The following is a 23,852-nucleotide window of genomic DNA, read 5'->3' as shown; positions in this document are numbered from 1 at the left end:
TACTAATACAGTACTATGTGTTATTAATACAGTACTATTTCTACACTCCTTACTAATACAGTACTATGTGTTATTAATACAGTACTATTTCTACTCTCCTTACTAATACAGTACTATGTGTTATTAATACAGTACTATTTCTACGCTCTTTAGTAATACAGTATTATGTGTTATTAATACAGTACTATTTCTACGCTCCTTACTAATACAGTATTATGTGTTATTAATACAGTACTATTTCTACTCTCCTTACTAATACAGTACTATGTGTTATTAATACAGTACTATTTCTACGTTCCTTACTAATACAGTATTATGTGTTATTAATACAGTACTATTTCTATGCTCCTTACTAATACAGTATTATGTGTTATTAATACAGTACTATTTCTACACTCCTTACTAATACAGTATTATGTGTTATTAATACAGTACTATTTCTACACTCCTTACTAATACAGTATTATGTGTTATTAATACAGTACTATTTCTACGCTCTTTAGTAATACAGTATTATGTGTTATTAATACAGTACTATTTCTACGCTCCTTACTAATACAGTATTATGTGTTATTAATACAGTACTATTTCTACACTCCTTACTAATACAGTATTATGTGTTATTAATACAGTACTATTTCTACACTCCTTACTAATACAGTACTATGTGTTATTAATACAGTACTATTTCTACTCTCCTTACTAATACAGTATTATGTGTTATTAATACAGTACTATTTCTACTCTCCTTACTAATACAGTATTATGTGTTATTAATACAGTACTATTTCTACGCTCTTTAGTAATACAGTATTATGTGTTATTAATACAGTACTATTTCTACTCTCCTTACTAATACGGTATTATGTGTTATTAATACAGTACTATTTCTACGCTCCTTACTAATACGGTATTATGTGTTATTAATACAGTACTATTTCTACGCTCCTTACTAATACGGTATTATGTGTTATTAATACAGTACTATTTCTACGCTCTTTAGTAATACAGTATTATGTGTTATTAATACAGTACTATTTCTACACTCTTTAGTAATACAGTATTATGTGTTATTAATACAGTACTATTTCTATGCTCCTTACTAATACGGTATTATGTGTTATTAATACAGTACTATTTCTACGCTCCTTACTAATACAGTATTATGTGTTATTAATACAGTACTATTTCTATGCTCCTTACTAATACAGTATTATGTGTTATTAATACAGTACTATTTCTACACTCCTTACTAATACAGTACTATGTGTTATTAATACAGTACTATTTCTACGCTCTTTAGTAATACAGTATTATGTGTTATTAATACAGTACTATTTCTACACTCCTTACTAATACGGTATTATGTGTTATTAATACAGTACTATTTCTACGCTCCTTACTAATACGGTATTATGTGTTATTAATACAGTACTATTTCTACGCTCTTTAGTAATACAGTATTATGTGTTATTAATACAGTACTATTTCTACGCTCCTTACTAATACAGTATTATGTGTTATTAATACAGTACTATTTCTACGCTCCTTACTAATACAGTATTATGTGTTCTTAATACAGTACTATTTCTACGCTCCTTACTAATACAGTATTATGTGTTATTAATACAGTACTATTTCTACGCTCCTTACTAATACGGTATTATGTGTTATTAATACAGTACTATTTCTACGCTCTTTAGTAATACAGTATTATGTGTTATTAATACAGTACTATTTCTACGCTCCTTACTAATACAGTATTATGTGTTATTAATACAGTACTATTTCTACGCTCCTTACTAATACAGTATTATGTGTTATTAATACAGTACTATTTCTACGCTCTTTAGTAATACAGTATTATGTGTTATTAATACAGTACTATTTCTACACTCTTTAGTAATACAGTATTATGTGTTATTAATACAGTACTATTTATACGCTCTTTAGTAATACAGTACTATGTGCTGTTTTTTGGCCATTACACACCCATATTGATAATCTCTTTGGGCCCAGCTTTTCCGCCAGCACACTTAAGCCACCTTTGGGTGGCGCTCCTATGTCTCCACTATTTATTTATTCATCTGTACGACCCTGTTAGGTGGCCGTTTTTTATAGTGAGTTTGTGTGCTTTGCTCTCCTGGCGCTGACTACTAATCATTTTCATTTTCGATATACTTCTATTATCAAATTTGCTTCGTTCTCATGATATTCTGCGACGAAAAGATACCTAGGTAGTTGCCTGGTGCACTACAAAGCAGGAAATAGTGCTGCCATCTAGTGCTCTTGCAAATGGATACAATTCTTGCAAAATGGTTGCCATATAGTGCTCTAGAAATGGGCCAGCTCCTAAGCATATGTCCCTGCTTTTCAATAAAAGATACATACATTACAAAGAAAAAAATCATAATAGCAGAAGATTAGAAAATTGTTTAAAATTGATTGCTCTATGGTTCCATCTGGTACAATTATAGTGCCGACCCTAATAGTAATGTTTCTTTTTCTTACAGGGCCCTCCAGGCAATCCAGGATCAGATGGAGGACCTGGTAAGATTGGGTCTCCAGGAGTACCAGGACCAGAAGGAATTCAAGGGGCCCGAGGCCCAATGGGATACCCAGTAAGTATCCATTACATATCTCACCAAGACTCTATACTGTAGCTCACACTGCTTTCCATTGGCATACAAAATCATAGGCAATATAGATTACGTATTGTCCTTTCTTTAGGGTCGAGAAGGACCACAAGGACCTGAAGGACCACCTGGGGAGAAAGGTGACAAAGTGAGTACCTGCCATAAGCTTCTAATACAATCATTCTCTCCTATGATGGTCAAGGGTAGAAATTCCAAAATATTCCAAAATGTTACAGTGCAAACTCTAAAAACCACAAACACATCTAACAATGGTAATGAATAAAAAGACTTAATGTATGTTATGTTTATATTACACACAAAAAAACTACAATTAATGGTAATTCTCAACCCTAAAACTAACAGTTAAGGAGAATAAAAAGATTGTTAGATATCCAGAGATCATATAGAACCCATAATGTGTTTCTCTGACCAGACAGACCTCCTTTACTACTACGCGTTTTGACACCATGCTTTTTGATCCATATATAGGCATATAATGAGTAATGAGCTGATTACATACCAATCTTGTGTAAATGTCATTACTAATTCATATAATAAACCAAAACAATGTTAACCTATAGTAACAAACATACAGATTGTGTCAATAGTCTATTTTATTTGCATTTTTTTATGACTATTACTTTCAACCTACAAGTTTCTAATTTACTTCTATCAAATTTGCTTTGTTCCCCTGGTATTCTTTGAAGAGATACCTAGGTAGGATTAAAACTACATGGCAGGAAATAGTGTTCTTGCAAAGGAATAACATTCTTGCAAATCTTTTGCCATATATTGCTCCAGACACGTGCACGCTCCTGAGCTTACCTCACTGTTTTTCAACAAAAGATACAAAGAGAACAAAGAAAATATGTATTTTATATTCCTTTAACTGATAACAAACCCAAAGCAATGCATGTTATACTAACATAATTGCTGTGGCTAGCCTTATCTGCAAATTCAAACCCCAATTGGCTCCTCCAAATGAGGCAAAGGGTGGGTGGAGTTTGGTTATTGAAAAACAACTGCAGCAAAATGTGTTAATTTGTTTTAAAAAAATGTTTAGACTTGGCTGATATGTTATCCTAAAGCAACACAACAGAAATGTAACTAAAAGGTGTTAACTGTCCTTTGAACCTTCTAACTCAGGTTTCTTTACTTATCAACCGTACATCTGGGCTTTCCATCATCCTTTTCACATCATACACTTCTCAGTGTTTGATGTTTGTCTTATGCTCCCCTAGGGCTAGACCACTCATTTCTGTGCATTTGGTGTGCATGTCATTTTGGCACACGTACAATACTGTTTAAAAAGCAGCTACTGGCTTTACTTGGTCATTTCTCCAACATTGGTGTGTCCGGTCCACGGCGTCATCCTTACTTGTGGGATATTCTCTTCCCCAACAGGAAATGGCAAAGAGTCCCAGCAAAGCTGGCCATATAGTCCCTCCTAGGCTCCGCCCACCCCAGTCATTCTCTTTGCCGTTGCACAGGCAACATCTCCACGGAGATGGTTAAGAGTTTTTTGGTGTTTTAATGTAGTTTTTATTCTTCTATCAAGTGTTTGTTATTTTAAAATAGTGCTGGTATGTACTATTTACTCTGAAACAGAAAAGGATGAAGATTTCTGTTTGTAAGAGGAAGATGATTTTAGCAGAAAGTAACTAAAATCGATTGCTGTTTCCACATAGGACTGTTGAGATGAAGTAACTTCAGTTGGGGGAAACAGTTAACAGACTTTTCTGCTTAAGGTATGACTAGCCATATTTCTAACAAGACTGTGTAATGCTGGAAGGCTGTCATTTCCCCTCATGGGGACCGGTAAGCCATTTTCTTAGTCAAACATACAGAATAAAGGGCTTAATAAGGGCTAAAAAACTGGTAGACATTTTTATGGGCTAAATCGATTGCTTTATTTGGGCATATTATTCAGATTTAGGCTAACAATTGGCATTTATAATCTTGGGGAACATTTATAAAACGGCAGGCACTGTGTTAGACACCTTTTTCAGTCAGGGGGCCTTTCTAGTTATAGACTGAGCCTCATTTTCGCGCCATTACTGCGCAGTTGTTTTTTGAGAGCAGGGCATGCAGATGCATGTGTGAGGATCTAAGAATCACTGAAAAAGCTTCTAGAAGGCGTCATTTGGTATCGTATTCCCCTCTGGGCTTGGTTGGGTCTCAGCAAAGACTATAGCTGGGACTGTATAGGGGTTAAATTTTAAAACGGCTAAGGGTTAAAGCTCTGAAATTTGGTGTGCAATACTTTTAATGCTTTAAGACACTGTGGTGAAATTTTGGTAATTTTTGAACAATTCCTTCATACTTTTTCACATATTCAGTAATAAAGTGTTTTCTGTTTGAAATTTAAAGAGACAGTAACGGTTTTAGAGTAAGAGAGCGCTGATGATAATTGTTCTGTCATACCCTCACACCAATCTGAAGGGGCCATGAGGGAGGTTTTGTCTGATGGAGAAATCTCAGATTCAGGAAAAATTTCTCATCAAGCTGAACCTGATGTTGTGACATTTAAATTTAAATTAGAACATCTCCGCGCACTGCTTAAGGAGGTGTTATCTACTCTGGATGATTGTGACAACTTGGTCATTCCAGAGAAATTATGCAAGATGGACAAGTTCCTAGAGGTTCCAGTGCCCCCCGACGCTTTTCCTATACCCAAGCGGGTGGCGGACATAGTAAATAAGGAGTGGGAAAAGCCTGGCATACCTTTTGTTCCCCCCCCTATATTTAAGAAATTATTTTCCTATGGTCGACCCCAGAAAGGACTTATGGCAGACAGTCCCCAAGGTCGAGGGGGCAGTTTCTACTCTAAACAAACGCACTACTATTCCTATCGAAGATAGTTGTGCTTTCAAAGATCCTATGGATAAAAAATTGGAAGGTTTGCTTAAAAAGATTTTTGTACAGCAAGGCTACCTTCTACAACCAATTTCATGCATTGTTCCTGTCACTACGGCAGCGTGGTTCTGGTTCGAGGAACTAGAAAAGTTGCTCAGTAGAGAAACTCCATATGAGGAGGTTATGGACAGAGTTAACGCACTCTTTTATTTTAGATGCCGCTTTGCAATTAGCTAGATTAGCGGCGAAAAATTCAGGGTTTGCTATCGTGGCGCGCAGAGCGCTTTGGCTAAAGTCTTGGTCAGCGGATGTGTCATCCAAGACAAAATTGCTTAACATCCCTTTCAAAGGTAAAACTTTATTTGGACCAGAATTGAAAGAGATTATTTCAGACATCACTGGGGGAAAGGGCCACGCCCTTCCACAGGATAGGTCTTTTAAGGCTAAAAATAAGCCTAATTTTCGTCCCTTTCGCAGAAACGGACCAGCCTCTAATTCTGCATCCTCTAAGCAAGAGGGTAATGCCTCACAACCCAAACCAGCCTGGAAACCAATGCAAGGCTGGAACAAGGGTAAGCAGGCCAAGAAGCCTGCCACTGCTAACAAAACAGCATGAAGGAGTAGCCCCCGATCTGGGACCGGATCTAGTGGGGGGCAGACTCTCTCTCTTTGCTCAGGCTTGGGCAAGAGATGTTCAGGATCCTTGGGCGCTAGAAATAGTTTCTCAAGGTTATCTCCTGGAATTCAAGGAACTACCCCCAAGGGGAAGGTTCCACAGGTCTCACTTATCTTCAAACCAAATAAAGAGACAGGCATTCTTACATTGTGTAGAAGACCTGTTAAAAATGGGAGTGATACACCCAGTTCCAATAAAGGAACAAGGAATGGGATTTTATTCCAATCTGTTCGTAGTTCCCAAAAAAGAGGGAACGTTCAGACCAATTTTGGATTTGAAGATCCTAAACAAATTTCTCAGGGTACCATCGTTCAAAATGGAAACTATTCGAACGATTCTACCCACCATCCAGGAAAGTCAATTTATGACTACCGTGGATCTAAAGGATGCGTACCTACATATTCCTATCCACAAGGAACATCATCAGTTCCTAAGGTTCGCTTTTCTGGACAAGCATTACCAGTTTGTGGCCCTCCCATTCGGATTGGCCACTGCTCCAAGGATTTTCACAAAGGTGCTAGGGTCCCTTCTAGCGGTTCTAAGACCAAGGGGCATTGCAGTAGTACCTTACTTGGACGACATTCTAATACAAGCGTCGTCTCTGTCAAAAGCAATGGCTCATACGGAGATTGTTCTAGCCTTTCTCAGATCTCACGGATGGAAGGTGAACAAAGAAAAAAGTTCTCTGTCCCCGTCAACAAGAGTTCCCTTCTTGGGAACAATAATAGATTCCTTAGAAATGAGGATTTTTCTGACAGAGGTCAGAAAATCAAAACTTCTAAGCTCTTGTCAAGTGCTTCATTCTGTTCCTCGTCCTTCCATAGCGCAGTGCATGGAAGTAGTAGGATTGATGGTTGCAACAATGGACATAGTTCCTTTTGCACGAATTCATCTAAGACCATTACAACTGTGCATGCTCAAACAGTGGAATGGGGATTATACAGACTTGTCTCCAATGATTCAAGTAGATCAAAAGACCAGAGATTCACTCCGTTGGTGGCTGACCCTGGACCATCTATCCCAGGGAATGAGCTTCCGCAGACCAGAGTGGGTCATTGTCACGACCGACGCCAGTCTGGTGGGCTGGGGCGCGGTCTGGGAATCCCTGAAAGCTCAGGGACTATGGTCTCGGGAAGAGTCTCTTCTCCCGATAAACATTCTGGAACTGAGAGCGATATTCAATGCTCTCAGAGCTTGGCCTCAACTAGCAAAGGCCAAATTCATAAGGTTTCAATCAGACAACATGACGACCGTTGCATATATCAATCATCAGGGGGGAACAAAGAGTTCCCTGGCGATGAAAGAAGTGACCAAAATAATTCAATGGGCGGAGGATCACTCCTGCCACTTGTCTGCGATCCACATCCCAGGAGTGGAAAATTGGGAAGCGGATTTTCTGAGTCGTCAGACATTCCAACCGGGGGAGTGGGAACTCCATCCGGAAATCTTTGCCCAAATAACTCAATTATGGGGCATTCCAGACATGGATCTGATGGCGTCTCGTCAGAACTTCAAGGTCCCTTGCTACGGGTCCAGATCCAGGGATCCCAAGGCGACTCTAGTAGATGCACTAGTAGCACCTTGGACCTTCAACCTAGCTTATGTATTCCCACCGTTTCCTCTCATTCCCAGGCTGGTAGCCAGGATCAATCAGGAGAGGGCCTCGGTGATCTTGATAGCTCCTGCGTGGCCACGCAGGACTTGGTATGCAGACCTGGTGAATATGTCATCGGCTCCACCATGGAAGCTACCTTTAAGACAGGACCTTCTTGTTCAGGGTCCATTCGAACATCCAAATCTGGTCTCCCTCCAACTGACGGCTTGGAGATTGAACGCTTGATTCTATCAAAGCGTGGGTTTTCAGATTCTGTTATAGATACTCTGGTTCAGGCCAGAAAACCTGTAACTAGAAAAATTTACCATAAGATATGGAAAAAATATATCTGTTGGTGTGAATCCAAAGGATTTCCATGGAATAAGATAAAAATTCCTAAGATTCTCTCCTTTCTACAAGAAGGTTTGGAGAAAGGATTATCTGCAAGTTCTCTAAAGGGACAGATCTCTGCTTTATCTGTCTTACTACACAAAAGACTGGCAGCTGTGCCAGATGTTCAAGCATTTGTTCAGGCTCTGGTTAGGATCAAGCCTGTTTACAGACCTTTGACTCCTCCCTGGAGTCTAAATCTAGTTCTTTCAGTTCTTCAAGGGGTTCCGTTTGAACCTTTACATTCCATAGATATTAAGTTACTATCTTGGAAAGTTTTGTTTTTAGTTGCAATTTCTTCTGCTAGAAGAGTTTCAGAGTTATCTGCTCTGCAGTGTTCTCCGCCCTATCTGGTGTTCCATGCAGATAAGGTGGTTTTGCGTACTAAGCCTGGTTTTCTTCCTAAAGTTGTTTCTAACAAAAATATTAACCAGGAGATAGTTGTACCTTCTTTGTGTCCGAATCCAGTTTCAAAGAAGGAACGTTTGTTACACAATTTGGACGTTGTCCGTGCTCTAAAGTTCTATTTAGAGGCTACTAAAGATTTCAGACAAACATCTTCCTTATTTGTCGTTTATTCTGGTAAAAGGAGAGGTCAAAAAGCGACTTCTACCTCTCTTTCCTTTTGGCTTAAAAGCATTATCCGATTGGCTTACGAGACTGCCGGACGGCAGCCTCCTGAAAGAATCACAGCTCACTCCACTAGGGCTGTGGCTTCCACATGGGCCTTCAAGAACGAGGCTTCTGTTGACCAGATATGTAAGGCAGCGACTTGGTCTTCACTGCACACTTTTGCTAAATTTTACAAATTTGATACTTTTGCTTCTTCGGAGGCTATTTTTGGGAGAAAGGTTTTGCAAGCTGTGGTGCCTTCCGTTTAGGTAACCTGATTTGCTCCCTCCCTTCATCCGTGTCCTAAAGCTTTGGTATTGGTTCCCACAAGTAAGGATGACGCCGTGGACCGGACACACCAATGTTAGAGAAAACAGAATTTATGCTTACCTGATAAATTACTTTCTCCAACGGTGTGTCCGGTCCACGGCCCGCCCTGGTTTTTTAATCAGGTCTGATGAATTATTTTCTCTAACTACAGTCACCAAGGTACCATATGGTTTCTCCTATATATATTTCCTCCTGTCCGTCGGTCGAATGACTGGGGTGGGCGGAGCCTAGGAGGGACTATATGGCCAGCTTTGCTGGGACTCTTTGCCATTTCCTGTTGGGGAAGAGAATATCCCACAAGTAAGGATGACGCCGTGGACTGGACACACCGTTGGAGAAAGTAATTTATCAGGTAAGCATAAATTCTGTTTTTTAGCTATTCCTTTTAACCGAGCGTTCCTCATCTTCTGAAGATCTTTTGAGAACATTTTTGTTTTTAATCTCTGTTGAAAATAAAAAAAGGCTTACATGTGCCCACCTCATATTTCTTCTTGTGTAAATGATGGCACTAGGGAGCATTGTTTACAAACTCCTAATCCTACCATTATCACTCTATACCAGACCTCCCAACTGTCCTGATTCTGAACTCTGTCCCTCTGTGACAGCCATATGTCCCTCTTTACATAATTGCCCTTAGTCACACCCACAGAACAGCCAGAAACACCTACAAGCTGCCCTGACACTCCCACAGACCACCCAAAAACACCCACAAGTAGCCCAGACAAACCCACAGACAACCGAAAAACACCCACAAGCAGCCCAGACACACCCACAGACAACCAAAAACACCCCCAAGCAGCCCAGACACACCCACAGACCACCCAAAAACACCCCCAAGCAGCCCAGACACACCCACAGACCACCCAAAAACACCCACAAGCAGCCCGGACACACCCACAGACAACCAAAAAACACCCACAAGCAGCCCAGACACACCCACAGACCACCCAAAAACACCCACAAGCAGCCCAGACACAACCACAGACCACCTAAAAACACCCACAAGCTGCCCTGACACACTCACACACCACCCAAAAACACCCACAAGCAGCCCAGACACACCCACAGACCGCCCAGAAACACCCACAATCCCACTCACTAACCACTTATGATCCCTCCCCTCCCAAAGGGGCTTTACCCACAAAATGGTGATGATTCCTTTCAACTTCCTGTGTCTCTCATTCTCAGCCACAAATGTTGGGAGGTATGCTCTAAACACTGCCCAAAACTCACCAACCAAACCGCTTCACTCTGCCCCTTCTGCGCAGCCCCGCGTTATCATTGTAAGAGTCTTGACAGACACATAACGAAGCTCTCTGGCCCCTGATTTTCTTATGGATTTATTAGAGTATTAATGCATAAATTAACAAAGTCACATTATATTCTAAATTCCTCAATTATCACTAGTTAACAGTATAGAATTATCGATAATCGTATTATTTGGTATGTATGTTGTATATTGTTTAATGAACCTTTGTATTCACCTTTAGGGGACAGTTGGCCCTGTCGGTAATCAGGGAGTAAGGGGGCTGGATGGGGAGCAGGTAAGTGATAATATAGGAAATGCTGAAGTATTTGTTTTATGAAGGTGCATGTAGTATGTATCATTATTTTTAAAATGTTAGATGTTATCAGCTTTTAAAGACCTTGAAATATACCCAGAATCTTGTGTTTGTAGCTTTCCTTTACAGTGTGACATAAATGATTAGAAACAAAAAGAAATAAGATCAGAACAATACATAAATTATTGGTTAGAAGATCAGCAAAATAGAACAGACTCCGGAGTATCTTAGTAACAGTGAACTTTTAACATTCATTTTTCATGTGATGCAACCCTAATTCTTAGATGCAGTAGCCATGTGTTTTTTTTTATTATGGAGAAAAATAAAGAAGTGATATTTCAAAATGAGTTTAGGACTTAAACATTACACAGTTAAATATCAGAAAGTTACTTTTAATTTTCTGTTAGTGTCACTTTAGCTAACCCTTGGATAATTATATTCACAGTTACAAGCATTTGCAACTATATTATGCTTAAAGGGACCCAAAATTTAATTAAAATTGCTGTGTATGGTTTGTGCGGTTTATTGACAAATCGTCACCATAAAAATGTGATTAACGTTATGTTAAAAGGACATAAAACCCAAATGTTTATTTGATTATTCGGATAGAACATACAATTTTTAAACAACTTTCCAATTTACTTCTATTATCATGTTTACTTCATTCTCTTGGTATCCTTTATTGAATGAGCAGCAATGCCCTACTGGGAGCTAACTGAACAACTGGAAAGTTTTTTAAAAATGTTATGTTGTGTCTGAATCATTAAAGAAAAATTAGTGTTTCATGTCCCTTTAAAGGTGAAATAAATAAGAGAAATAAACAGACCTAGTGCTGGCACCCCATTGATATGCTTGTAAAGCAGAATGGATTAGAGAGTCACAGATAGAACATATACAAATATGTTATTAAATTCCACAGTGATTGTTTTTTATTACTGATGTAGATGTGTCTTATTAGAGTTACCTGGTTGTACAGGACCTTTCTTGTGAAAAAATTACTCTGTCTGTGGGAGCAGATCTTATGCATCGCTGTACATTTGTGCTTCCTTTGTTCTAGGGGGAACCGGGCTCTACAGGCAGCGAGGGGCCAGCAGGCTTAAAAGGAGAGCAGGTCAGTAGGAAATACCAGAAGACTATATCATATATGCTATGATGCTTAAAGGGACATTATACACTAGATTTGTCTTTGCATATATGTTTTGTAGATGATCTGTTTATATAGCCTATACAGCTTCTTTTTTTTAAAATGTATAGTTTTGCTTATTTATAAATAACACTGCACTGATTTTCAGAATCCTAACCAAGCCCCAAAGTTTTAGGAGAATACCAAGGTATACCTACTCCAGCTTGCTCCTGTTTGTGTAAAGAGTCTTTTCATATGCAGAGGAAGGGGGGGAGGGTCTGCTATTTCCCACTTGCAGTTGGTGTTCCAGCTAATCTTTTTAACAGAGCTAAACTGGGAGCTTCTAAGTACGTTTTTTAAAAGTTTTATACTGGTTTTTTATATCAGTATTTTTTTTTTCATGGGTCAAGACAGATCATGCAATTTTAAACAACTTTCTAATTTACTTCTATTGTCAATTTGTCTTCACTCTCTTGGTATCCCTTGTTGAAAAGCAGGGATGTAAGCTCAGGAGAGTGCTTGTGTCTAGAGCACTATATGGCAGTAGATTTGCAAGAGCACTAGACGGCAGCACTATTTCCTGTCATGTAGTGTTGCAGATGCTACCTAGGTATCTATTCAAATATCATTTGAATGAAGCAAATTTGATAATAGAAGTAAATTGGAAACTTTTTTAAAACTGTACCCTCTGTCCGAATCACTAAGGAAAATATTTGGGTTTCATGTCCCTTTAAAGTGACTTAGAGATGAATGAAGAAACTCCTCTAATGTGCCTTTAATTTATTGTTTTATGGTTTTCTCGACAAATGAAATTGGCTTATATTGCTTGTTCAATGGAGATACGAGTCCTTGCGCTGAATGTATTACATATCTATTATAATAAATAAAGCTCATTAAAAAAAAAAAAATCCTTTAATGCGCATCTACTACCTTTTAGTTTCTAGATCCAAATAAACTAATCTACAAATAGCTTTCAATCTATCAGACTGCTATGAAGAGTTTTTGTTATTAAATTAGCAACAATACACTTACACGCTGGAGGCGGAGCTGAACATAGCCAGAGATTGGTGGTTACGCATGTCGAGCGGACATGATTCGCAGTAGGCATTTAACATTGCACAAGCATTTCTTGTGCAATGCTTGTGCAATGCTGTCTCCCCACTAGCGGGGGTGTCATTTATCCCAGTCATATCGGATTGGGATGATTTCAGTCCCCAACCTAAAAGGTGGCGGACAAGTTAAGGAGCAGCGGTCATTTCAGGACCTGAAACCTAGGGCGTAGAAAGCAGCATCTGCTGCTTAATAAATCTACCCCATATGGGGTCAATTCCAATCTTTCCAATTTGAAAAACAGTAGCCTCCATTTTTTTGTTTTGTTTATTTTTTGTTAACAAAGTGATCACAATCTTTCCAAGTCAAACACAGCCTAAACTGTTAACTCACACAAGATTCATTTTCTCATTTTCCGACGACAGCACCCTGAACTACCGATAAAAGATGCCGAACACTGAAATCCAAAATGGGTTTAATTTTGACTTCCATGTGACACTAATTTAGTTTGAGCTGATTACATTTACTGTTGATTGTATTTGCTAATCTAATAGTGTAACATAAAATACATTGACTGTTGAAACACATGGACAGCTGTCTCTGGTCTTTTATGTCTTCAGGGAGACCCAGGTCCTCCAGGAAGTCCTGGTCTTTTTGGACCTTTAGGTGACCCAGGAGAGAGGGGACTTCAAGGTCTGCCAGGGGCCCCCGGTGATCCAGGCAAGGAGGTACTTAACATGGGAAATGAGATAAAAAAGAGAGTGAGTTTTTTGGCACAGTACTCTACCAACAACATGTTAATTGATTTTAGGGAGATGTTGGAGACCCTGGAGATGTTGGTGATCCTGGGAATCAGGGAGAAAAGGTGAGACCTCCAGTCTGCTCATGCTGACCCTGTTTTTTAAGCCGCAGTCTACTCTTGTTTTTCTTTCTTGTAGCTAAAAACTATTTTTAAAATATTTTCAAACTGATGTTGAGAAAAATACTGCTTATTTTTTACGTTTGTGGGCATAATTGTCTAGTAAGAAACCCACCCCTAAGGATCAGCTGTGCACAAACATCTACTTCTTGTTAGTTTCATCCACAAATTAAAAATATTTAACTTGATTTCTTTTAATGAAACTAATATTTTTACTATGGCCCTTAATATCCATAAACATATTTGAGTTTAATGTCTAACGTATTTAACAGGGAGATACTGGACCACTGGGGCTCCCTGGAAACGCAGGACCAAGTGGCATTATGGGAGGAAATGGAATTCGGGGACCAAAGGGGGAAAAAGGACAAGCAGGACTTATGGTGAGCATAACTGTGCACTAACAATGCAATATGTCATTGTTTTATAAATAAAGTTTTCAAGGATTGAAATAATTTACTCCAGGCTGATGACTACTCTATGAGGCTAATTAGGCCCATCAAGTTTCCAAAACACTCCCAAAAATACCCTCACATATACTGTATGGTGCATGAAATCAGTAGTTTGTTCATTAAATGCCTTGTAGATAAATCTAGTCATTAAAACACATTGGATCTTTATTACAGTATGAATTAAGTAGATGTCTTTGTATCTTTTACTTTCCAAATAGAAAAGAAAAAGAAAATATATTTACAAAGCAACAATATTAAAGGGACAAAAAAATTACTTCTATTATCAAATTTGTATTGTTCTCTAGGTGTCCTTTGTTGAAAAACATGGACATAAGCTCAGAAGCGTCCATCTGTCTGGAGTACTAAATGCCAGCACTATTTCCTGCCATGGTCACCTACTTAGTTATATCTTTAACAAAGAATACCATGGGAACTAAGTAAATTTGATAACAGAAGTAAATTAAGGTTTTCTTTTAAATGGTATGCTCTGTCTGAATCACGGAAAAAAAATTTGGATCTCATATCCCTTTAAATACACATGCGCGTGTCTTTGAGTATGTCGGTACGATGCGCAAAAACAATCTATTATAGATTTTGCTTTTAATTCTCTCAAGTTTCTGAATAATAATTATGTTGTTCCTTAGGGCCAACCAGGGCCAATGGGTGGTCTAGGACCTCCAGGAGCACAAGGTGAAATGGTAAGTTCTTACTCAGACGCCTCTAGATTGTAGATGAAATCTAACATACTTTCATTGTTTATTTTTACAATTTTCTTGATAGAAGTGAAAGTGCAGACTCCAGAGTTAAAGGGACAGTTTATTTCAAAATGTTTGTTTAAAAAGATAGCTAATCCCTTTATTACCCATTTTTGCATAACCAATACGCTTATATTAATATACTTTTTACCTCTGTGACCAGACTGTCCCCTTAGCTCTGTTCTTTTGACAGACTTGTATTTTAGCCAATCAGTGCTGGCGCATCGATAACTCCAGGGGAGTGAGCACAATGTTATATAATGTATGGAACGCATGAACTAGCATTGTCTAACTGTGAAAAACTGTCAAAATGCATTGAGATAAGAGGCAACCTTCAAGGGCTTAGAAATTAGCATATGATCCTACCTAGGTTTAGCTTTCAACATGTAATTCCAAAAGAACAAAGCAAATTTGATGACCAAAGTAAATTGGAAAGTTGCTTAAAAATGCATGCCCTATCTGAATCATGACTGCTTAATTTTGACTTGACTGTCCCTTTAACACTGCTATATTCCACCCAGTCACTGGTTGCTCTAGCGACCCATTTATGTCTATTCCTGATTGGCCCAGCACAAAAGGAAATCAAGGTTACAACATGGCATCACCCATTGCTTTCTATTTAGTATTTTTTTAGTATCTAATTTCCCTTTCAAAGAGATGTTTTCTGTCTTGATAGTGTCAGTAGTTCCGCATAGTCTACCTAGAAGTCCACCAGATAATTGCATGCTTATCCAAGGCATTCTTGAATTTCTTTATTTCATGTATCCTATTTATTATTTTTTTTTATTATTATTATTATTATTATTTAATATTATTTCTAAAAGGGTGTTCTATGTATTAACCACCGCTTCTGTCAGTAGAACTTTTTTCAAATTATCTACAATTGTTCAAAATTGGGAAATATGTCAGTACATCTACATTTAAGCGGGAGACTGTGAGATGCAAAGCTCTAAATTTGTATTTATGATTTGTCACCTGTATTTATTGCTGTATGTTTTTGTTTACAACGATTTGCTTCTCTTCCTCAGGGAAACACTGGAGTCCACGGAGCTACAGGCTCAGATGGCCCTCAAGGGTTGAAGGTATTCCCCATATTATTTTTGTACCTTCACTACTTAGCATTCCAAGTTCACATGGCCTGAAACGTTTTTTCAACTTATTTTAGGGTGAAGCTGGCACCCCTGGAGTAACAGGACACCCTGGCCCCCAAGGACCAATGGTACGTTTCCAACAAGTACATCTACAATAGCATTGTATTAAATTTTAATAATGTATGCAATAATAATATAATAATAAATCAAAGGTAGTCTTGGTAGATAACTAATAATGCTTCTATTTTAGTTATTTAGGTAGATTTCTTGGCAGTGAATGACAGACAATGTATTAATTGTTCCTTAACAGGAACTTGATTTTGGGATGGTGGTTTTTCAAGAAAGCCTTAGCGTGTGGGTTGGCCGGGTAAAGCATTTGGGATTGTTAAACAGATGTTTGTGTTAAGATTGCATAGACCAGGGGAGACAAACATTTAGAGAGTTTGGGGTAGATTTCCGCCTGAAAATTAAGTTAAGAAGCAGCGGTCGTAAGACTGCTGCTCCTTAACTCATCCGACATGCCGACAGCGTATGTATTTATCACTGTCCGGCGGGCAGGATCCGCTACAGCGGGTCATATCCGCCCAACATTTGATAAATCTACCCCTTGTGTCCAAATTGGTGATAATATTTAAAAAAAATCTTGTAGACTTTATGTAGGTAACTGGAGGCAAAATCGCAATAGACAATTTATATTTGATTCCACCTTTGGGCACATGTTCAAACATTACTCCTGGCCTAGACATTTATGTTATACATAGGGCATGATTTATCAATTTGCGAGCGGACTGGATTCACTTTATCGCGAATTGTGGGGCGGAAATGTTCCCCATATTTATCATTGCACAAGGGAACACTCGTGCAGTGCCGCCCACCCCCCCCCCCTTCCCTCACGTGAATCCGGGGTGATTTTTATCTGCCAACTCCAGTTTGTAGAGAGGATTTATGAAGCAGCGGTTTTATATCAGTTGCATGCTCAAATGATCAAGCTGCAACCAATTAGGGCATTCACCTCATCTTAAATCTTGCCCATAGCTTTACCTCAAACAAATCTTACTATAGACGTTGCATTTTGGTTGTTTGTGGTGTGTGAGGTGGGATATGTTACCTTATTCTCATATTTGTATCATCTTTTAGTAGGTCATATTAGTAACTTTTTAGGATTTTTATAAGTTATATTTTATGCTAGTTTCAGCCATGTGTTTGTCTTCTTCCGGAACATTCTTCACATGTTAGCTGAAACAAATGTTTATGCTAAACTGTGAATGGAATGATGGATTGCTCGTACTGTTAAACGTCATCAGCACCTTCTGTTTCAAAAGCCAGCTGAATAAATAGGCATAATAAGCAAAAGTTATTGTGTTTGAATTTTGGGGGGGTTTATCTGTCCTCCATTTTAAATTTCATCATTTTAATTTAGAACAAATAATTTCAGTTTCTTGTTTATTTGGCCATTAAAATCATCATCATTTTGCTATTGTCTAAAACCTTTCAAGACTTTCTGAATTGACTTGTTTGAATTTTTCTAGGCCTTCCTGAAGACGTAGAATAGAGATTTAGTAGGACATAAACCAGGTGCAAATCCGGAATTCCAATATCCCAATTTTTTTATTCATTTTTTTTTATATATATATTTTTCCCCCACAATTAAGTAACAAACTTCTCTGCTTGAATCTTTTCTTTGTTTGTTTTTTGTGTTATAAAATGCTATTTCTCTACTATATTTATTTAAAAGAACAAATATTGCCTTTCCTATTACAGTACTGTGTTATCTTTATAATGGTACCATGTATACAAAAGTAATAAAAATATATAAGACTGCCATTAGCTTATATATATATATATATATATATATATATTGCATACTGGGCTAGATTATAAATTGAGTGCAATATATTGCTTTCGCAAAAGTGGTACTTGTGCTCAACTTAGTATTACCAGCGCATGCAAATGTGCAGTGGTATTACAAGTTTAATGTGCAGTGGTATTACAAGTTTAATGTGCAGTGGTATTACAAGTTTAATGTGCAGTGGTATTACAAGTTTAATGTGCAGTGGTATATTACAAGTTTAATGTGCAGTGGTATTACAAGTTTAATGTGCACTGGTATTACAAGTTTAATGTGCACTGGTATTACAAGTTTAATGTGCAGTGGTATTACAAGTTTAATGTGCAGTGGTATTACGAGTTTAATGTGCAGTGGTATTACGAGTTTAATGTGCAGTGGTATTACAAGTTTAATGGGCAGTGGTATTACAAGTTTAATGTGCACTGGTATTACAAGTTTAATGTGCAGTGGTATTACAAGTTTAATGGGCAGTGGTATTACAAGTTTAATGCGCAGTGGTATTACAAGTTTAATGCGCAGTGGTATTACAAGTTTAATGCGCAGTGGTATTACAAGTTTAATGTGCACTGGTATTACAAGTTAGGTGCAATGCAAACGTGACCTTGCCTTCATGTTGCAAAGAATCGTGTTCACGAGAGCGCGCTTCCATAGGCTGCAATGGGAGCCTCGTTCTCATTCCATTAGACACAGCATGAGAACTAGCACAGGGAAGAGGGTAAGTCGCGCAACAATGGGCAGCAGATTGTAAATGTATATATTTCCAGTGTTTTGAAACTGTTTGTAATTGAATGTGAAGTGATGTATATACTATTAGTTTAGAACCTTGTACCAGGTACCTTATTAAATGCAGTAATTGCGCTTTATATTTTTTTTAAAACCGACCCAAAGATCAAAGAGAAGCTCGAACATGTCAAACCAACGATCAAGAAAAACAATTGTTATTACAAGAAAACAATACACATTTTTAACATTTAAATTCATTTTCTTGAACAAATACATTTTAAATTGCTGAATAATTTCCATTTATCTTATTTTATTGTATTTTATTTTTTTAGGGCTCTTTTGGTTTGAAGGGAGAAAAAGGGGCACCGGGTCAAGCTGGACTCTCGGTAAGCTGGCACTTTGGAGAGTCTAAGTAAAAAATATGAGTGTGATATTGTGGGATTCATTTTTAATTAACTTTTTTCATTCTAAAGGGATCTAATGGACATCCTGGGAATAAAGGTGTGGAAGGGTCACCAGGGCCCATTGGGCAGAAGGGAAACAATGGTGATGTCGGAAGTAAAGGCGAGCAAGGGGTACAGGTAAAGTCACCATCTATACATAAGATGGCCAAGGTAACGATGTGATTGGCTGTGATTATGTTACAGAACAGGGTACTGTATCGTTACAGGGGGAACCCGGTCTTGCAGGAGAAACAGGAGCAGCAGGGATACCTGGAAGAGAGGTGAGCGTCAAATATCAGAAATAACATCAATATAATAATTCAACATGCATCAAAAATGACAAATATTATGTGGTAGGATAGTTACACAGATCTAATGAAAAAGATAAAAAGCACTGATTATGAGTTAATAATCTAAAGAATATATAGGCCCCAAGTTATCAAGGTCTGGCGGACCTGATCCGACACTGCGGATCAGGTCCGCCAGACCTCGCTGAATACGGCGAGAAATACGCTCGCCGTATTCAGCATTGCACCAGCAGCTCACAAGAACTGCTGGTGCAACGCCGCCCCCTGCAGACTCGCGGCCAATGGGCCACCAGCAGGGGGGTGTCAATCAACCAGATCGTACTCGATCGGGTTGATTTCCGGAGATGTCTGTCCGCCTGCTCAGAGCAGGCGGACAGGTTATGGAGCAGCGGTCTTTGTGACCGCTGCTTCATAACTGCTGTTTCTGGCGAGTCTGAAGACTCGCCAGAAACAGAGGCCATCAAGCTCCATACTGAGCTTGTTCAATAGAGCCCATAAGCTCTATCACACACATGAAATTCATTATTATTACACCTATCCATTTAGGGATCCCCTGGAGAAAAGGGACCACCTGGAGATGCAGGAGTACCAGGACAGACGGTAAGTATAAGCTTGATAATGTTCTGCGGCTTCAAGGCTAAGGTACACAGCTCACAGCTTATATAGCTCCAAGAGCTGTGTAGTCCCCTTAGTCATAGAAATAGTATAGAAAATGTGTATTCCTGGTTATTATGGTCAACACGGACCTTTTCTATCAGATATCAAAAGCTCTTTACTTTCATATTTTCTATTTTTTAAAGCAACATAAAATACGAGGGAGCATTATTGGGCTCCATTTATGAAGCAGCGAATGCTACTTTGGAGGCCCATCATTTCAGGCTCATCTGAAACTGAAGTTTTAGGTGGCTCATTGAAATTGACAGCCCCTGCTAGTGGCCCATTGGCTGCCAGTAGGCAAGGGACAACATTGCACAAGCATTTCACTAGAAATTCTTGTGCAATGATAAATGGCGACAGCGTATGCTGTCGGCATTTAGCGATGTTGAGCAGACATGATTCGCTATAGTGAATCATGTCCATTCAACATAGAGTAAATCTACCCCCTTGAGGTAAATATGAACCCATAGTGTGGTTGTTATGCCTCTAGTCGTGGTCTTAGATCATATATTAAATATATTACTGTCAAGTGAATGAGCAGTTGTCGCTTTACCACCTTTCTCTACCATTTTTTTTCAAGGGATCCAGTGGAAATTCAGGGCAAGAAGGAAGAATTGGACAAAAAGGAGAAAAGGTGTGTGACGCTGTATGACAATTCTTTTACTTATTTTTTGTAATTTTTGAGATTTCCTTCAATTTGTTTTCTGGCCTCTGTAGATGAAAAATACTAAAAACTAATTGCACCAACAAACATTCTTCTGGTTTTGTGTCTTCTGTCTTGCAGGGTGACAGAGGAAATGATGGCCGACTTGGCAGAGCGGGAAGTCCAGGAAGAAAGGTATCTTCATGTTATAAATATATGTGTAACGTTGTCTATTAATACATAAGGAGAAATGACGCAAAAAGTGAAATAAAAGATCTTATTTGTGAGTGAGGACGCAATGAGGGGTGAGACAGCAAAATAAATAATCATATATTAAAAAGGTTTTCTTACATATAATTAATCATTTAATACAACACTTTAAAAGTGGTTTGTGTCAATTTAAAACAATAATAATAGACCATTTATTATTTGATGGGCATATAAGGCTCCCGGACATAAAACCTGCCAGCGAATGGTAAGAGGACGCTATTTGTCGCACCTTCCCCTGGGTCGTTGCAAGTAGGGAGTGACAATCACACCAAATGAACAAGTCTAGAGTGATTTAACTCTACCACCTTTGAGATGGTAGAGAGATTAAATTACTTTTTTTTTTTTATAATCGATAAATACATAATAAAAAGACAATGCAATAACACTTACTTTGAATTTCAAATGAGTATTATATTTCAGATTTCAAAGTTAATTCAATGTTCCCACCCCCTGTTTCATGTGACAGCCATCATCCAATCACAAAATACAGTCAGGTGATGAGAGCTAGCTGTTGATTGGTGGCTGCACATATATGCCTCTTGTCATTGGCTTACTGGTGTGTTCAGCTAGCTCCCAGTAGTACATCACTGCTAATATAATAAAGTAAATCAAGAGAACTAAGCAAAATTAATCATAGAAGTTAATTGGAAAGTTGTTTAAAAGTGTATGCTCTATCTGAAATATATAAGAACAAAGTTTAGGTTTCATGACCCTTTAAAAATGATAATGACTGTACTGAGACAACTCACCATTTTCCTTTGAAACCTGCACAAAATGTATTGTACAAACTAAAAAAACATATTCCTAAATACATTACCATACACAAAATAATTTTTTTTATTATAATATATTGCTTCTCATTGGTTGCTTATCGTGCAGAAAATGAGGGATGTCATTTAGTGAGCTGTTACACCTTTATTTTAAGGAACAGTAAATACATTGTAATTATAAAAAATGTAATCACTCCTGCAATAGATTAACATACAACAAGAGTCTGGGCATTTTTACAGCAGATTAACACCTTGCTTTCTGCAATTATTTTTAATGGTCAAACTGAACCCACCCCTTGCCTTATTTAGGGGAACCAATCGGCCCTTTTGTTAAGAAAACTTGCATTGTTGCAGTTCATAATCTAATCATCTCTGCTAAAGCTAACAAGGGACATATATTTGTTAGGGTTAAAACTGGGAAATCCAAAATTTTCAGACTTAAATTACAGTTAAAGGAGGCAAAAAAATTAAACATAATATATTACATATATGTTCTGCCCCTTTAAATCCCAGGAGTGACCTCACACATCCCACATGTATAACTCGTGCTACTTTTATTGGTCTATATTTGTTTTAACTAACCTTTCAAAATATGGGTCAGGTCAGTTACTTTGTCTGGCTTTTCCTTAAATACAAATTACACTATGCTATTAATGCTTGGGTGTATGCATACAAAGAATACTGGAGTATGCCTGTTACCTTTGAACTTTTTTACTTCTTTTATTTTTAAAGATGTTTTTCACAACATATTTAGAGCCAAACTGCCACACCATAAAGATACAGCCAATCAAATCCTAACTTTTATAATGTGTAGATATTGTATTGATTAATTAAGACAGTACAGAGTAGAAAACATTGTGGAGTAAATAGCTGAAACCCTGGGGTAACTGATTTCCAATATTATTTTTTTTTGTAAAGGGCAAGAGAGGGAAAATGGGCCCTAGACCACCGCGAGGAACTCAAGGTCCAAAGGTAAGATGTTACCATAGAGTTCTGTGATGGAAGATCATGGAGGGGAGGACATTTGTTTATGCTCTTGTATACACAAGATCTCTGCCATCAGTTGAGAAATTGTTGCCAGCAGTATAGTGTCAGCAATATTACTGCCCACTACCGTTTCTCTAATATTTCTCATGTTATGGTGTTGCAGGGGTCAGCAGGGGGCCAAGGGCCAGCTGGGCCAGAAGGACCACGAGGACCATATGTGAGTAACCTCATAAAACTTAAATTGCACTCAAGCGATCATGTTTACTTTCGACTTGTAATACGGGCAAAAACAGCAGCAATAAAACTCCTTATCGTTTGAGTGAAAACTACTAACGCGCCATTCATAATCTGGCACAAAATTAGTATTTGATGACTCATCAACACTGAATTTTCGAACTCACTTTTTGTGATCTCTTTAGGGTCTTCCAGGGCTAAGAGGTCCAAAAGGAGATCCGGGACTCAAAGGTCTTGAGGTAAGTAACTTAGTTTCAGAACTTTTGGAGCTGGATACAGTTGATAAATATGTATATCTATTCCTATCCACAAAGCTTCTATATCCTCAACTGCAATTTGTCACCTAAGATGATAATTAAATTGGTTCACTCCTTAGCTATTGACTTATATGGAAAGAAAAATCAGAGCTAGCAGTTTTAAACAAATTACTGTATATAAAATAAATCAACATAATAAAATGTCCGAACCCTGCTTTAAAAATATATGGCAGACAGTAAATCCATGTAAACCTCACAGTACCATTGCTTTCAAAGTACTTCAGAAGGTTCCTCAGTAAAACAGGAGGCTTCCTTCTTTAGGAATATGTTCCTATTTGTAGTGGTACAATTATTCCAAAGAGGTGAATGAAGGAACTAGGTTGGATTAATCACACATCGGAATGATTATGGAACATAGATTTAATGAGTATTTTATCAGTCTTGAGAAAGTTCCCAGTCTAGGGAATGAAATTTTGGGCTTTCTGGTCATCAATAGTTTGATTATTTGAAGTCAGTGATGCTTAGAACTTTCAACATTTACGGATGAGGATAATCTTCTATGGAGCTAGGAAACTTTAGGGCACGTATTCTATCTGGATTTTTGTGGCAAGTGTCAATGTGAAGGCAACGGTCCATAAAGGATTTATTTTGTGAGATACATTTGAATG

At 38.0% G+C, this 23,852-nt stretch overlaps 1 protein-coding gene across 1 annotated transcript in view; it reads left to right on the top strand.

Moving 5' to 3' along the window:
- LOC128642637 (collagen alpha-1(I) chain-like) overlaps window positions 1-23,852 on the top strand; it is a 509,301-nt gene that overhangs the window by 447,742 nt on the left and 37,707 nt on the right. The window contains exons 39-57 of the mRNA XM_053695420.1: window positions 2,514-2,621; window positions 2,731-2,784; window positions 10,585-10,638; window positions 11,714-11,767; window positions 13,450-13,557; window positions 13,641-13,694; window positions 14,021-14,128; window positions 14,842-14,895; window positions 15,981-16,034; window positions 16,118-16,171; window positions 18,948-19,001; window positions 19,089-19,196; window positions 19,286-19,339; window positions 19,913-19,966; window positions 20,604-20,657; window positions 20,808-20,861; window positions 22,625-22,678; window positions 22,857-22,910; window positions 23,113-23,166. Of these exons, the coding sequence (XP_053551395.1) occupies window positions 2,514-2,621; window positions 2,731-2,784; window positions 10,585-10,638; window positions 11,714-11,767; window positions 13,450-13,557; window positions 13,641-13,694; window positions 14,021-14,128; window positions 14,842-14,895; window positions 15,981-16,034; window positions 16,118-16,171; window positions 18,948-19,001; window positions 19,089-19,196; window positions 19,286-19,339; window positions 19,913-19,966; window positions 20,604-20,657; window positions 20,808-20,861; window positions 22,625-22,678; window positions 22,857-22,910; window positions 23,113-23,166 (1,242 nt within the window). The remainder of the gene's footprint in view (window positions 1-2,513; window positions 2,622-2,730; window positions 2,785-10,584; window positions 10,639-11,713; window positions 11,768-13,449; window positions 13,558-13,640; window positions 13,695-14,020; window positions 14,129-14,841; window positions 14,896-15,980; window positions 16,035-16,117; window positions 16,172-18,947; window positions 19,002-19,088; window positions 19,197-19,285; window positions 19,340-19,912; window positions 19,967-20,603; window positions 20,658-20,807; window positions 20,862-22,624; window positions 22,679-22,856; window positions 22,911-23,112; window positions 23,167-23,852) is intronic.

Source organism: Bombina bombina, chromosome 12 (genome assembly GCF_027579735.1).
Source record: "Bombina bombina isolate aBomBom1 chromosome 12, aBomBom1.pri, whole genome shotgun sequence".
Taxonomy (NCBI): Eukaryota; Metazoa; Chordata; class Amphibia; order Anura; family Bombinatoridae; genus Bombina; species Bombina bombina.
Note: the sequence above shows the minus strand (reverse complement) of the source record. Positions and strands in the feature narration are given on the sequence as shown.